The sequence below is a fragment of the Anoplopoma fimbria genome, chromosome 23, assembly GCF_027596085.1.
Source record: "Anoplopoma fimbria isolate UVic2021 breed Golden Eagle Sablefish chromosome 23, Afim_UVic_2022, whole genome shotgun sequence".
Lineage (NCBI taxonomy): Eukaryota > Metazoa > Chordata > Actinopteri > Perciformes > Anoplopomatidae > Anoplopoma > Anoplopoma fimbria.
Window position 1 is genome coordinate 3,557,752 of NC_072471.1, and position 17,559 is coordinate 3,575,310.

Sequence of the window (17,559 nt, forward strand, 5' to 3'; positions counted from 1 at the left end):
AAACCCACATTTTGAGGTGTTTTTCTGAGACAACCGTTGTTTTTCTCACAAATATGTCTAACATGTCTTAGATGTGGCGGACCTCGAGCTGAAGATCACACCTGGTTGGTTACCACGGAGACCAACCCCGGTAACTAACCCCTTGTCCCAGCGCCAATGACTAGATGCACACCTGACGCACAAATACAGCTCCATAGTCCGCCCTGTCATCAGCTGGAGGTCACAGGGCTGCTGGCCCCGCCCACACAGGTGTGCTCCGGCCAGGTCCTCGCTCAAGTCGTCTGTCATCGCCCCCCCCCTTCGGCCGCCCGCAGGAATTCAACACCAAACACCAGTTCATGTGTCAATCATCTTTATTCATAGCAGAGATTAAAGAGGTACATTCGGTAAGAAGCATCACCTGCTGATGACATCCACATGATCATAATTTGGTTTATAATTAAAAAAAATACACAAGATACATTGTAATACAAAATAAAACATTACAGAAGAAATACATCAAATGTAGACCTTTTGGCTTTGAAACCGTAAATAATAACAATTTAAATGTTTATTAGCTGTAGTTTGGAGATGACTCTCAAAAGTCTCCCCTTTGCTTCATTCACTAAAAAAAACTAACTATTCCAATGCAGACACCACTGATTGGACCACAATATATAAAGTATAATACATATAAAATATAAAGAGAATAAATAAAAGGAATTTGCCGTAACTTGCAAAAGTGTAATATACAGCTACTGTTTCATCCCATAGAGAATATCACTGCGAGTATGAGTATTAGGGCCATTTTTAGGGATATAAAAAGAGAGATTTTTGAGAGTAACGTCATAATATTTTGAGAGAAAAAAGGCTTAATTTTACAAGAAAAAAAAAAGATAAAAGAATGAATATATGTAACATTCCAAGAAAAGGGTTGTTGTTTTGAAAAATATCACAAAACATAATTTAAAAGTAAAATAATTTGTTGTTTTCCGAAATACGAAACAATACCACTCTGATATCGGTCTATTAGATATGAAGCTAGAGCCAGGAGATGGTTAGCATAGCTTAGCACAAAGACTGGAAACAAGGGGAAAGAGCTAGCTTGTCTGTGTCGCTGCTCCCGGAGAAGAAGTATTGTCCCTCGTATGAACCCTTGTGAAACCCAAATTGGTCGTTTTTCAGACTTAAGATATTGTGCGAATAAAACAAACTAGATATAAAGTGATAATTAGTCCAAAAAAAATGGTGCTAGTGGGTATGTTTTTTTTACCTTTGGAAAGAGCCAGTCTAGCTGTTTCCCCCTGTTTCCAGTCTTTATGCTAAGCTAAGCTAACTCTTGGAAAGAATGCAAAGAAACACAATTCCCAAAATGACCAACTATTTCATTTTAGTCATTTTAGTTGATTCTAGAAACATTCAGACTTATTTTCACCTAAAATATCATGACATCCGTTTCATAAAATTATGATTTTAGCCCTTAGAAACGTTTCTCTTATAATTTGAACTTTTCCGTCGTAACATTTACAAATGTATTCTCAAAATACTCCGACATTATTCTGAACATCTCAGTGGTTTCCCCCCTAATATTGTCCCCAGTACTCCATCATTTACAACGAATATATAAATCATTGCAGAAACATAGCGTCACCTGGTCCTTTAAACCAAATAAAGATGAATGTATATTTTTAAAGCAGCCTGTTGCAAAGAACTAGAATGTTTCCTTACAACCTCTTCTTTCAACAGGTTTGGTCCGTCAATACTGCAGCAGCCCAAAAATGAACACATGCATGGTTTTAATAATAAAATACCATTAACCTTCTTTTATTCTTAAAGTATACAGCCAGAGGGAGAAATCGCCGGAATGACTATAATTAAACCTTAATTAAAAAAGGTGGCTTTTACGTGATTATATATGCACTTATTTAGTGTACTTCACTCACTCTCTCCTCTTTGGAATACGATACACGATAAATGACTCTCTTTAGAGCGACATCATTTCTAAAAACTCCCCAATGTGCAGAGAGGACAGATTTATTTCAGTCTTTTTTCATTACCACCTGCACAATTTTGCCCTGCAGGCGCTGCCCTCCTTAATAATCTCCCTCCACACACACACGTTTCAGTTGTGGTTTCCTCTGATGTTCTCTTGCAGCGAAACGGAGGCAGCAAAGGTGAGCGGATAAAGAGCTTAAAAACTGCTATTTCAATTTACATGCGTGCACAGCGTCGGTGCAGAGGAAAAGGCACGTTCACAGGTGACGAGCTTTAATTGTGCCTTCGCTCGCGGGCCAAGCTGATATTTAGACCTTTGAGGAGTTAAGGATTGCAGGGTTTGTTTGTGTTTGCGCTCGTTTTTTTTAGGCTCTTAAAGAGGGTGTTGCGTGTGGATAGCGGATGGACGTGTGGGAGGTAACATCACCTGGGTTTACACCACCACCCAGCTGGGTCTCAGTGGGCCTCCAGAGTACTGCACAGGAGGCACTGGTCCAGCGTTGTCGGGGTCTTCTTCCCCCTCTGAAGCCTCGTCTGTGTCCGTCTCCACGGTCAGCAGGGCCTGAGGGGAGACACAAGACTTTGATAAATGCTATGTCAAAGAGCAATATGTTTGGATTCTGCATCCTTGATGAAAATCTGGGCAATATCTCAGTTCTGCATTCCCATCCTAAAGTGGAAAATATGTCGTTTATTTGCATCCTGGAAGACGTTCTCCTGCAGCAGCCGGGATTCAAGTCAAAAATGAGCAAAATTCTACAACTGTACGACATTTACGGCATTATAAAACCTCCATATGTTGCTTTATGTTACGGTTTTAACATGTGGAGAAGCTGATATGAAGACCGCTTTGAAGAGCAGAACAGATCCCAGATATGTGGATAAAGACGGGGAGTGTGTCGCTGTCTCCCACAGTGTCGTCATCATCATCATCCCCACTATAACCTTGCTGTCACATGCAGCTACACCAGCCACAACAGAAGCATTGTGGTCATATATTTGACCTCCGCCCCCCACCGAGACCTCGTACAAGTCAATGCTTCTCTTATCTGTCATCCTCCTCCACTGCCCTCAGCTTTCCGTAACATCAGCGCGTGGAAACGAGTCCTAAATGTCACTTTCATTCCAGGGAAGAAGGACTTGATTTATTGGATGATTTGGCAGATGACCAGGGAGAAGGAAAGAGGGAGGAGGGGGGAGGACAAGCTCAACACAAAGGTCGAGAACCTCCAAACAGTCATTATCTGTGATGTCTGTCAGTTACATCTTTCCTGAGAGAGGGGGAAAGACTTCTGTGCTGTGAGGAGGAGGAGACTATTAAACAACGGGCCTGTAAGAGCGCCTCAGATAAACCGACACTCGACCCAAAACTCACAGGAGACAATTAAAAATGTCTGATCACGTGTGAGTCGTTCTCTCTCTTTCCCTTTGTTTCTTGTCTTTGCAATGCTGTATAATATAATAAAATAATAAATAAGAATATAATAAATAATACTAAATGCATTAAAATACTTATACTAACCATAAAAATACTTCTACTACTACTAATAATAATAATATATTATAAATATTTATTTGGAATAGGAAATAATAATACTAACAATACTACTACTACTAATAATAAAATAATAATAATAATAATAATAATAACTATTTATATAATAATAATAATAATAATAATAATAATAATAATAATAATAATAATTATTATTATTATTATTATATAATTATAGTAATTAAGTATTATACAAAAATCAGTTTTAGTGGTGTGGACACATTACATTACTGACAAGCATTTAAATCAGAAACACATTTTTAAAAAATACAGAAATACAATACTCTGGGGCTGCTAAAGAAATATGAATAATACTCTCTGATGAGTAACTACCACCAGAGGCCAGTGAGAAAATAGTTTTGGTGATTAGTGTGAAATCTCCTTTAAATTTCCAGAACAAAAACAAAAAACTTCATCAAAAGCATGATAGCACCTGCTCTACTTTTTTCCAGAAACTGATCTCGGGGCTTTCGTACTTTTGGCGTGACAACCAATAACAAAAGATGTTATCCAACAGCAGAAAAAAGGAAAAAGGAAATACAAAAATGATAATGTGTATTCTTGTGGTGGAACGAAACCTCAGAAACAGAAAGAAGAATCCACAAACTCAGCTGTAACAAGGGAGGAAAAGGGGAAACAGCTTGACTCAGTGTTTCTTGGACTGGATTTGAGTAGAGAGAGATAAATGTGTGTGTGTGTGTGTGTGTGTGTGTGTGTGTGTGTGTGTGTGTGTGTGTGTGTGTGTGTGTGTGTGTGTGTGTGTGTGTGTGTGTGTGTGTGTGTGTGTGTGTCTACGCTCATCCCCCCAAAACAACAGGTGCGGGTGCATCCAACATCGACGCCCATTTTCACACACATTAAAGTCTTAAAGTCACATTCTTGTTTGGGAAACGGCTTCAGCGAACTTTTTCATTACATCCAAAGTAATCCCTTTAAAAAGACCAGCGAGTCCCTTCCAGAGCAGATGGGATCCGTCTGATTACTCTGTAGCGGTCTGGTAAGCAAGTATTTTACTTAAACTAGAATTTAAATAAATACTGAAAAATCAAAACATGGACACAGAAATCTGGAAAATAAAAGTTATGTTAAATGTTTTAGACATAAGAAACACTTGCTCGAAGCAAATTTTGTGGATTTGTTCCTCTTTTTTTCCTAATTCCCAATTAAAGATCTAATTAACATGAACAGAAATGATCTCTAGAGCGAGGCAGGTTGTTTAATAACGATAAACGTCTGTTAACAAGAGCTCACTCTGCTCTGTGCTCGTTACACTATCGGTCATTCTCACCCGGGACTCCTCGCTGGTCGCCCATGGCAACGAGTCGGCCTTCTTCGCCGAGCAGTCGCAGGAGTCGTCCAGGCTCTTCATCGTCTTGTACTTCCTCATCATCAGGCTGTCCACCACCCAGAACATGATGGACTACAGGGGGAGCCAAAGAGACGAGACAAAGGGTCACTAACGCTGCAGAGATGGACTCAGTTCTTGTTTCAAAGAACTTAAAGGAATAGTTTAGACTTTTTTAAGTGGGGTATTATGAGGTACTTGTACATAGTCTGTGTATTATTTACAGTAGATGGAGTTTGGAGAAACAGAAAGGAGTATCAGCAGCAGTCAAACATATTTTATACACCTTAAAAAAATCTGTTTTAGGGAACGCTATATTTCAAACATTTCCATCTTCAAAGTCACCAGACTCCATTGACAAAAACAGTAATTTTACCTTGCAGAACAAAAGAGTTACTGGTCTACTAATGCCTCAATTTGTTCGTTTGTTTGTGTTATTGTGTGACTTTTGTGAGTCCAAACTAACCCTTTAAAACACCAAAGTCATACAATAACACAAACAAACCAAATATTCCAGGCAGCGATAGACCACTACCTCTTTTCATCTGCAAAGTAAAATTACTGTTTTTCTCAATGGAGTCTTTTGGCTTTGAAGAAAGCGTAGATAGGGCAGTCTTATAGCAAAGTAGAACAGCTTTTGTCCTTGGGCAGTCTTTGAAGAAAGCGTAGATAGGGCAGTCTTATAGCAAAGTAGAACAGTGAAAATATTATAAATATAACATACAATTAAACTGATATTGATTCTTTCAGGTGTCTTAAATTCATCCACAACAGTACATTACTTTGCTCCAGTGCTGGTACTCCTGTCTGTTTCTCCACACTCCATGAAGTACCTCATTCATGCACACTTCAAAATGAATCCATACCTTCCCTTCAACAATATAAGGCAATGTGACAACAACTAGATCATGAAAGTGCAGCTCACGTTCACTATGAAGGGCACGATGAGCATGACCAGCGCCAGCTCCACCTGAGGGTTAGCGATGTAGCTCAGCAGAACCTCCTGCAACTGGAAGGGAAGAGAGGGAAGTTTAACATACCGACATCAGGCTGAACAAAAATCTGAAGTGTCAAGAAACTCTTTTGAAATGAAGAACTTTTGTTTTTTTATCAAGTGCTTTTGAATACTACCATCTAAAATGTGATTATAACACTTGACTAAACACTGAATTCTTATAATATCATGGTGATGTTTGGTAGAAAAATGATCAGTAAATATCTTAAATATGAACTTAAGACATTAACAACAGATATGTACATCAACACTCTCTTGTCTGCCGTTTAAAAAAATGATAATTTGCCCATTTATTTATTATCAAAAAACAAATTTCCTCTATAATTCAACATTAAACCTAGCTGCAAAAAAAATGTGCATTAGAATCCCAGATGTTGAGAATGATAAACATGTTATGGTTTCTACAATTAAAAAACATATATAATTAAATTATTACTTTTAAATTATTACACTTATTCGTTTCGTGCATAGCATGTATGACATGTACATCTATTTTATTCTATTCTTATTTTATTGTTTTACATTAAATATTGTTTTACATTCAATTTACTCTGGTAAAATAACTTAATACTTCATAATATGTTCATAAAAAGCCTTTACATTGCTTTTCCAGTGTATTTTCAATAAACTTTGCTTAATTTAGGTCAAGCCATGTTTCCATAATAAAACAGACAACATTTACAAACCATCAATACATTTATGGTTTACTTGTAAGATTGTATTACAAGAATAACAATGCTGCAAAATAATCAAATCTGAATGAAATGGGCCTTAACCATTTAAAACAAATACAAATAGAAAGACTGAAGTACGAAGGGACAAGACTTGATCCTAAACTCCCCTGCACCAGATCAATTAGTGTTACTATTAATATTTATAATGAGAGTTCATTAAAGAGCACGGAAACCATCTCTAAACAAAGTAATTAGAGTCTCTAGAGCTTTCCAAAAGAAAATCCCTTCTATCTGGAAATAGATAATTGAGAAATATACAAACAACCCGCCTTTATTTTCCGAAGAAGGGCTTCTGTTGCTATGGCAAAGGCCGATTTGAATAAACAAATGTGATTCCTTCTTCAAACAAACTGTCCTTCAAATACATAAACACTGTGTCTATGTTTCCATTAGAATCAAAAGCTGGTCTTTTTCTCACTAATCTTGATGGCTTTTATCTCTCGATGCTAGAAGAGAATTTCAAACCTCCAAAGCCAAAAATGGAAATGAGAGAAGACTGTTAAAATCTGCTGTTTTTTTCACAGAATCAGGTTTACCTGGTAAAGATTAGTTCAGGATGTAAAAATCCCCCTTTTTGGCTATCTACAAGATCTTTCCCCATGCCACAAGCTGCATCTTTCCCATAGAACTTAATGGCAGCACAGGTTGCTGTATAGAGTTCTTACTTTGGACCATCCGGGGACGAGCAGCACCAGGCTGATCACACCTTTCTCCAGCACCATGATGAGCAGGTAGATACCACACTGACCCAGCCATGCTGCCGCCTGGGGAGGGTCACCTGGAGGACAAGAGGTGGACAAACACCAGTGAAGGAGACAGACTTTTTTTTAAAATTTCAGCATGAGAAATTGTTTATTTTTTCCAAGTTGAAAGATTGTATTCCTTATTTCAAGTCATGGTATTTATTTTGGCCCAGCAACATTTATTTTAATTAATTTGTATTTTTATTAAAAGAAAATTCATTTATTATTTAATTTTACTATATAATTTACTTTTGCCCATATGATTTTATTTATTGATTTAATTTCATCGTATACATTTTTGGGGAAAACCAGAATATTTTTTTTATTTAATTGTATTTATTTAATTATTTAATATAAAAAAAACTATATTTAATATTATGTTGTATTATATCATTTATTTTGTTACACAAGCATTATTCTTATTTTTTAATTATTAAAAAAACATGTATTTAACATTTGATATTATTATAGTATTTATTTTTGGCCCATGTGAATTTTTTTCTTATTATTTAATTTTATTGATTACATTTTTTGGCTCCTGTATGTCACATTTTTTTTATTTTGTTTGATATAAGGCTAATGTCCATTTGCACAGAAATAACTCTGTAGCTTTCACATAATTCCACTGTAAACAAGCTGCCTTTTACAAATACTTCAAGAATGCAGTTACATGCTGCATTTCAATAACAATGTGTACGAACTACTATGCATCTTTTGTAGGATATAAACCTAAACCTTTCCCAAAGATCTGTCACACGGGTGTTTCTGCACAGCAGACACAAAGGAGGACAAGTCTGTCATTAGGACAGGAAGAAGGGAGGAGAAAGACAAAGACGGACGGAAAAGGCGAAATATAGGGTGAGACAAGAAAGAGAGAAACCAATGATCAAATATAAACTTGACCATAATCATAAAAGAAGGAAGACATAAGAAAAGAAGAACAGTAGAGGGAGTGAGTGTAATAACCCCCCTCTGAAGCCACTGGGAATGTTTCCTAGAGGAGGTTTGCAGCTGGAGAAGCTGGCTCTACTCCCTGTCTTCCTCCAGTGAGTCTACAGCGCCCTCCGGTGGCAGAAACCAGCACTGCAGCTTATGCTTATTTATCCGTTTGATTCATAAATACTTCTTTGGGCATTTTATGTTTTAGAAAGAAAAAGAAAATGGAAAGACGAAAAGAAAAAGCAATGTTTATCACTCACCATATTCTCCAAACATGAGCAGCGTCCACTGTTTGTACTCCACCAGTTTGGACACCAACTTCACAGCCAGCCAGATGACCAGCATCCCCAACATGGCGTCCAGCAGGAAGTTCATCAGATACCTTTGGGAAAAACAGTTTCTCAGTGAGACACCCCTTTTACAGTCGCACTGTGACTAGTTTGTGCTGATCACTAACTCACAGGGAGCATGGGTCCTCTTCGGTGAGCGTGGACAGGAAGACGTTGGCAAAGTGGATGAAAAGAGCACCGATGGCCTGTTTGGACGTGTCAAAAAACCTGGAAAAAGTAAGATAGAGCATGTTATAAAATACATTTTTATGAGTTTGACTTCTTTATTCTATTATGTTCTGTCTTTATAAACATTTTAAAGTCGTGAAACCCCCATGATAATATTCACAGACTAGACAGCGGGAGAAATGTGAAGCTTTTTATTGTCCGGATCGGTTCGTTTGATCAATTCATGAGAGGAATTAAGGGTTCAACCTACATTTTCTTTACGCTAACTGTCTTTACAAGTCTATGCAAGTGTGTCAAATGTCAGAATGAAGGACAGGATAATGTAGAAGGAGAGAAAAGAGAAGAAGAAACACGTCTGACCAGATTCTCCACGGTCGTCTGATCCCGACAGGCTCTCGGAACCTCTTCACTGAAAAACAAAAACAAAAGAAGTCAATCAATTAATCAATAATGTTTTCACTTGACTTGTAATACAGTTTCTTTGCAGTTTCATTTGACCTTCATCGTGAGGTTCTTCTCTCTGCAGGGCAGAAAGAGAGCGAGGACAGATAAAACACAGACGTTCACATATTGTTGTATTTTTTTTATTTTTCAGCCACAACACTTGGTTCCTCCCCGCCGGGCTCAGGGTGAACAAGCATCACACTGTTCCTCTATCTCGCCATCTAACAAGGCCGGAGAATGTGACTCGGCATGTGAGAACAGGAGTGAGGCTTCCTGCAGACGTGTTTGACGTCCGTAAACTCACATCAGCAGTGGGTTTTAGGAGCACAGTGTAATAAGTATTTTTCCTACATGTTTCACACTTTTGAAGCCATTTAAAGTGACTTTTACTGGATTCCCTCAGGGCTGAAACTATTATTGGCATTTTTTTATTATAAATGAATCATTTAAGTAATTTATCAAGCTCAACATTCACTCATTCCAGCTTCTGAAAAAGTTATGTGTTAAGCTTTTCCCCGATATATGTCATTGTAAACTTAATAATTTGGGGTTTTGGACTGTGGAAACACAGGTTATAAGAAAATGTCCCTTAAGGCTCTGGGAAATTGTGATATTATCTTCTTCTTTTTTTTTTAAGCTAAACGATGGATCTATTAATCATAATTGTGTTTGCAGCCCTACATCACTACAGGTCTACATTTCTTACAAAACTTTAGAGGTTTTAAGGATGTTAGACACATTAAAAATGGCATTAAGTGTATTTAAAGTGTGTCAAATTGATCTTAAAAGTCTTTGGAAAAACAGGCATTGCACATTTTAGACAGAGTGAGATTATCAACATTTACTCTGAAAATAAGTCGGCTTATAAAACTTTTCTCTGCACAACAATGCTGTTTTCAAACATCAGCTTTGCATCAGATAAGTGAAGGAACACACTGGACGTGCGAGTGCAGGAATAGTGACGATTCAATGGAAGGAAACTGACAAAAATAGCTTTGAGGAAGAGCACTCTAAACACGGCTGAGTAAAGGGATGCATGGAGCAGAGTCGGCTGTGACTTGGCAAACCGCCACCGGGATCATAGCTGAAGGGCTCTTAAAGCTCGGCTGCACACCGATAATGTGGTATAAATATTAACAGATCCATGTGCTTTGACCAAGAACGACATGCTGAGAACAGGAAAGGGGGAAAAAGGAGAGGAGGGGGGGTATTGATTTATCTACTAATAGGTAACTGAGTGGAGGTTAGAGCTCATTGATCTCAGTCACCCTCAAGGCCTGGTCTAATTCTACAACACTTTGCTGCTCCAAGGCTTCTACTCGGCTGAAAAAAAATCACCTTTTTCTTTTTTAAATACACTCTAAACAACAATATCAAATGCCGACACACTCATGAAATATGTTAATGCTACACAGGATGTACAGGAGTTCACATTTATGTCATTTCAGTGGCAAAAATGTATCCCAAACAAGGGTAAATTGACAATAAAAGCATTTTTATAGGCTCTGAATTGAGATAAAAGAAAGAAAATACAGCTCAAATAAGTCAGTTAGCTGAAATATGTGAAGTGATTCATAGACACAATAGAATAAATTCAATTTTATCTTAAATGTAATCATCACTGAACATAAATGGTTGAGTTTCAGCGCTCATGCATTGAAACAAACCATCAGAAGTTGCTTAATGGATCGAGTGTTGCTGCTTGACTCGGCACCAGGCCCACCTTCCAGCCTGTGACCGCTGCAGAAGTACTAATCGTTGCCTGTGGTGCCAAAAGTGGTTAAGATGTCCAACATTCTCAGAGTCAGCTGCCACAGAATCACAAGTTATTCAGCAATCAATAGCCATTATTCAGATTGAAATCCACATCCTGACTGTGAAAGGAGCATATTGTTTTGCTGTTAAGGCAGGCACTCAAAAACACAGTGAAAATGGCGGAAATTATGATGCAATTTGCTCAAAACTGTGGTATCTAAATTAGAAACAGATATCATCTCTGAAGATCCAGTTTCTGTAAATCAACCATGACACTTTGGGAAGCAGTCACTGTTGAATTAATGTTTATTGTTGGTGTTTTGGTCATTAAATGGCATAAACAACAAAGCTCTGGCACCAAAACCTGCCACTGTGCCACAGGGAGAAACCATCACGACACTTCCATTCAGAATATGGCAACTTGTGATGCTGCTTTGCCTATAGGCACACATACCAGTGTGGTAGGCATACTTGAGGAATCTGATCATTCTTGCAAAAGTCAATACTTCTGTGAAATCTATGGTAAATTACATCTATTTTATTGACAATATTTTTTCTTCTTAGTAACTATCTGATTCAAGTAGGCCTAGTATTTCTGCTGCTGTCTTGCATGGGATTTATCTATTTGTCATAACTGACAAAACAGCTGATAATCCTTCACAACATGTTGTTTCTATGGCACTTCAACCATGCCCAAGTTAGAAGACAACATTTATAAGTCAAGTTATGTTCAACAAGTGTAAAGCAATATTAAATACACATTTTTTTCCAATGCCATTTGGTGCCAAACCACTGAAAAGCTGCGTAAACAAACGTCAACAAAACGCCACGTGTGCTCGACCTTCCCTTTAAAAAAACCCAAAAAACAAACACCTTTCTGCAGGTTCTGCTTCATGCATCCTCTGCAGACAAAGCCTGTGGTGTTGCACTGTTCATTTGCATCCCCACAGAAAGAAGATACTCACACATCAGCGTGCTGAAGGCGACCACTGCCAGCAGACCCTGGATCAGGACGCCGAACCGGTCCGTCAGAGCTCCGTTGTCGCAGCCGTGAGGGTTCGCCTGGTTGATGTCCGACATGTTTGTGACTTCAGAAACGGATCTCTTCTCCAGGAAGACCTCTCTGTGTCCGGACAGGTCCATGTTGACTGGATAAACACCAACAACGACCGGTGGAGAGGAAAGGAGCGCTCCCTCTGCGCGTTAAACCCGGCTTAACCCTCCTTTACGCACCGACAGACTTCACAATAAGAGACAGAAAAACAAAGTGACAGATTATAAAAACTGTGACAATCTGTTTTGCATTGTGTCCTCTAAATATAACATATTACAAATGTCTACTTTTGTTTCAACGCTGACACTTGCACTGTGCAATAATAGTTAAAATAGTTTTTTTCTGTCTGTAAATATTATATTTCAGTTATTGTGTTTTTCTACTGTTTTTATTGCTTATTTATAATACTTGTTGTTTTTTTTTATTTTTTTATTTTTCATTTTTTATTTTTATCTTGTCTTTCTTTACTATGTCTCTTGTTTGCACTTTAACTCTATGCTGCTGTAAGCCAAATTTCCCTGATAAAGGATTATCTTATCTTATCTTATCTTATCTTATCTTATCTTATCTTATCTTATCTTACTTTTTTAAAATAACTTGGAGAGGCTTCTCTTTATGCAGCTCAGTGGATTTCATTTAATTTGTATTATTAAATAGTTATTAATTGTGAGTTAAATAACAACAGCAACATACAGACTCATTTAAAACAGTAATAAGCAGATAGCATGTGCACAGATTGTAAAGCCCTCTGAGGCAAATTTGTAATTTGTGATTCTGGGCTATACAAAATAAACTGAATTGAATTGAATTGAATAAGCAGATGATTTATCAAAACTACATTTTTGGGTGATGCAAATGCAGTCTTCCCTAAATATGTTCATATTGCGTAAACTATCTGTCATCTGTTAATTATCACAAATCACAAGAAATATATCTGCTCGCTCTCTTTCCTTAATGTACGACTAGAAATGGGAAAGAAAGCGTTCATGTTTTCTGCTCTTACTTCATACATTTGCAACAGAAATTGAGGAATCTGATCATTCTTGCAAAAGTCAATACTTCTGTAAAATCTATGGTAAATTACATCTATTTTATGGACAATATTCTTTCTTCTTAGTAACTATCTGATTCAAGTAGGCCTATTATTTTATACGCAAGTATTTCTGCTGCTGTCTTGCATGGGATTTATCTATTTGCATAAAGTACATTAAAATAAAATCTTATCAATTCAATCAATCCCCCCCATTGAGCCACCTATTCATTTCTTTTGTTCCCATCATGACTGTGATTTCCACCTTTTATTTTGAAGTAAAGTTTACTGCATTTCCTGTTGGTTGGTCTAAATTGACTGCCTCTCTCAGCAGAATTCCTTTTGGTTTGGGTCAAATGTATTTAGGTTCAAAGTGTGTCATAAAGACAACTCCTTCTGCTCTCTATTTATGAATGAAGATGACAGGCAGACAGGAAGTGGATTCCTAATCACAAAATGATCTATAGACTGCCAATTTAGAGATTTAGAGGATTATAAGACTTACAGGTAGGAACAGAGCCAACATGTTAGACAATCAGGGACATCAGTGGTTTGACAAATACTCTGATTTGTCTGAATATGAAATAGTTGAAAATAAAGTTGGCTATCTCCATATAGAATTAGCCAGATTTTGCATTGAGTTTGGCTCTAAAAATGTCACTTCTATAGATCCAACTGCTAATATAGAGTGCAAATGACAACAAAACTGCATTGACAGGACTCAAAACTTTTAAATATGTACATTTATTCACATTAACATTATAAACTGGCAACATTTAAATGTGTTTTAGCTGCAGAGGGAACGCGTTGACACAGTAAACTTGAGAAAAATCCCAAAACAAATGCATTTTTCTCAGTATTTAACTGACCTACACACCTTTTTTTAATACTCCACATACTGTATATTGACATTTTTTGCACAAGGTAGTATTATTCCACCAGATTTGTTGAATATTTGGGATCTAAGCATAAATAATTGCCTAAATGAATGACTGTTTTGCTTTATTTGACTACAAAAACCTCCTCTAAAGCAGACTGGTTCTGGGAATAACCACTAAAGAGTGCATTGAAGCTTCAGAAGATGCTCCACTCGCCAAAACAAAACCCCAAAACCGGTTCTCTGCCTCGTGCAGCCTGCGGGCACATGCACAAGTCGCACGTATAATCCCTTCTCTGGCAGATTAATGGAGCAGGGCGCACGCTCCAAACCATCTGTTCCTCCAGCATCATCACACCGGCACGAGCGCCTCTCCTCCTGCCTCTCTATAGGAGTCCTTTGTGTCTTCATGAACCAGATCCCACGCCAAACATGCAACACTGAACTCCCCGGTAGAGGTTTCAGAATAAAATCCATGCTGCAGTTTATCTTTATTTTGTTGTATAGTATGTGTTCTATCTTTTTTTTGTTGTATAGTATGTGTTCTATCTTTTTTTTGTTGTATAGTATGTGTATTTATTGTCTGTGTCTGTGTAGTTGTATAGTATGTGTATTTATTGTCTGTGTAGTTGTATAGTATGTGTATTTATTGTCTGTGTAGTTGTATAGTATGTGTATTTATTGTCTGTGTAGTTGTATAGTATGTGTATTTATTGTCTGTGTAGTTGTATAGTATGTGTATTTATTGTCTGTGTAGTTGTATAGTATGTGTATTTATTGTCTGTGTAGTTGTATAGTATGTGTATTTATTGTCTGTGTAGTTGTATAGTATGTGTATTTATTGTCTGTGTAGTTGTATAGTATGTGTATTTATTGTCTGTGTAGTTGTATAGTATGTGTATTTATTGTCTGTGTAGTTGTATAGTATGTATTTATTGTATTGTATAGTATTTATTTATTGTCTGTGTCTGTGTAGTTGAGCTGCTGCAATAGTATGAATTGTCTGTGTCTGTGTAGTTGAGCTGCTGCAACACTGGGGGATCAATAAAGGAATATAATAATAATATAAAAGCTTTATTTTGGTGGCTTTCTCCTTAAACCTTTTTGGGGCTTCTGGTTCTTTAAAATTAAGCAAATCTGAGTAGTTGATATTGAAGGATGTTTATTGAAGCTGAATTGATCCAGTATTTCAAATTAAAAGAAGATAAATTTGCAAAATAAATTATATTCTTTCAGTGTTTTATCCTTTTATTTATCTGGTGATCCCTCAAATTTCACTCACCCTTGGGTGTTATGACCCAGAAGTTGATTTCCACCTTTCTTTAAACCACAATTTAATCAGAAACACCTCACAGGGAACGCTTTAAATTGACTGAATATATAAAAAAAACTATTGAAATCTAGTTTGAGTTCATCTTTAAAAGCTTTTTCAGTTAAAAAAATGTACTTTGCCAAACATCCATGTCTCTATATTGACTCTAAGTTATGAAATATACACTAAAGAAAATGAACTTTTATCTTGACAACATGTATTTTCAAACATCCAAATGGATGTTGTGTAGCCACATTATATTCCACAGACAGACAGAGAACAAAATAAATTATAAATATACAAATATGCATTGACTTACTAATATGAGACCCAATGTGTCACATATATATACATATTTGTAGTTTCGTTACCCTTTAAGATAAGGGGGTAAAGGTGGAAGTCAGGGGATTTTGGTGATTTTTTCTAGGGGATTTCCAGAAAAATAACAAAACAATATACGCTTAAAGGTTCAATGGACAATAAACATTTGACTTTTATTTTGCTGTTTCCCAAATGTCTACAGTGAACTTCCAGGAACATGCTTTCATTTACCTTTAGCCCTTTTGGAAAATGCCCCCAAACAAACCTCGTGTTACACCGGAGGTATCGTTTAGGTTTCACTTTCTATTCAGGCAACATTCATTCCACCCTGAGAGTTCAGTGAGGTTCATTCTCACTGGAGCTGGTTTATGTTTATGGAAATATGTGGCGACCTTTGAACCTTTGAGCATGACTATTACAACGTGGTGCAATGCTGCCACCACTAGAGGATACTGTTGACTTTGACAACACGTGGGCCCGTTTAAAAAATAACAAAATATCTCAGGGTATTTCTCAAGAGCTGCTTTGAGAAAAGTGATTGCCAAAACAAAAAAAAAGGAGGAAAAGTAAGTGGTCAAAAGGACAAAGGGTTATAAAAACATCATAAATTATTGACTTTTCAGGGTTATTCATGCACAGAAGCAGCTTGAGGTGAGGGGGAAGTTGTGTTTCTGCTTTCATCAGCTATATTTTATGTTTATGTCTTAATGTAATACCACTTTTATGTTGTATTTATGATTATAGGTGTTTTTTTTCCCCCCTCATTTTTAATAAAACTGTAATGTTTAGGATTCAAAAACTGTAAACACCAAAAAAACGACAGATTAGATTCAATTGGAGCTTCCAACAATGACAATATATTGAAATGGATATTTAAATTGCATCATAATAAGCTTTTTATAAGAAAACAGAATAACTATCTGTGTGTGTGTGACACAGTTTTCCGGGTTTTGCTGTCTGAACTTTTACTTCCCTTTTTCTTTTTTTTTTTCATAAATATAAAAACAAACTAAACAAACATTTTTATTTGCTGCTGCACTAAAATAAAAAAAAGGGTTAGTTGGCTAGAAAAATATCTGTAGATGTGTTTTTTTTTTTTTTTTTTTTTTTGGGGACATGCGCAGATGGGAGATGCCATATTGAATCGGGGGCAGCAGCTGAAAGACGTCCCTCGCGTTGCTGTGTTCGAGGAGAAGAGCAAGAGAGAGAGAGAGAGAGACATAGAGAGAGAAGGAGAGAGAGAGAGAGAGAGAACAGAGGGGGTCTCGAGGAGGAGAGGCGACCCAAAAAACTTGGACAGGTAAGACAGGTGACGACTGGCGCGCGGACCTGGAAGGGTTTTGCTGCGTTGTGTTTTATGTTATTTTATGTTATTTTATGTTATTTTTTGTGGTTGTGTCGACGGGAATAACCCCGGAGCAGAGTTAAACCCTCTGCTTTAATAGAAAAACACGATGCTGTGTGTGTGTAGACACCAGAAAGACAGTCCACAGTCGCAAGTTGTGTCAAAAAGTGTCTCTGTAATTAACAGAGCACGCTGTGTCGTGGCACTCTAGCTTGTTTTTCTTTCCCCTCCTTTATTTGTTTTTCTGTCATTTTAATGAAATGTAATGGATGTTGATATGATATAGAATGTTAAATGTTCTGTTTTAAAGGACAACGACGCAATTTTTGGGTTTTACGCACCAGTGCCAAGTGGTGTCCACGGGTCCCTGCTGGAGGGGACCGGACCCTGGAGGTGTTTTTGGGATGTTTTATCTGTTCCTCACCTCGTCACCTTTAAGGAGAACACCGGACACTGCCAACAAATGTCAAGCCACTTTCAACATGGCGGGTTATGGTTGTTCACAGAAGAAGAGAGTGGTGGAGGTGGTGGTGGTTTGGTGGTGGTGTGTGTGTGTGAGAGAGAAAATGAAAATCTTTCTGAATGAGGAAAAAATAAA

The 17,559-nt window shown here is 37.2% G+C and overlaps 2 protein-coding genes across 3 annotated transcripts in view; one reads left to right on the forward strand and one right to left on the reverse strand.

The window, feature by feature from the left end:
- Positions 1–347: 347 nt before the first annotated feature.
- Positions 348–12,245, reverse strand: tmem110l (transmembrane protein 110, like). The gene is made up of 8 exons (XM_054624743.1): positions 11,988–12,245; positions 9,184–9,232; positions 8,767–8,862; positions 8,566–8,687; positions 7,289–7,401; positions 5,800–5,883; positions 4,818–4,949; positions 348–2,536 (listed from the first exon to the last, which is right to left on the reverse strand). Exons 1-8 carry the CDS (start codon positions 12,163–12,165, stop codon positions 2,408–2,410), a joined length of 903 nt encoding a protein of 300 aa, XP_054480718.1. The 5' UTR covers positions 12,166–12,245; the 3' UTR covers positions 348–2,407.
- Positions 12,246–16,771: 4,526 nt separating this feature from the next.
- sfmbt2 (Scm like with four mbt domains 2) overlaps positions 16,772–17,559 on the forward strand; it is a 47,445-nt gene continuing 46,657 nt past the window's right edge. For both annotated transcript variants that reach the window (XM_054624808.1, XM_054624809.1), the window contains exon 1: positions 16,772–16,916. The gene's annotated coding sequence lies outside the window, so the exon portion shown is untranslated. The remainder of the gene's footprint in view (positions 16,917–17,559) is intronic.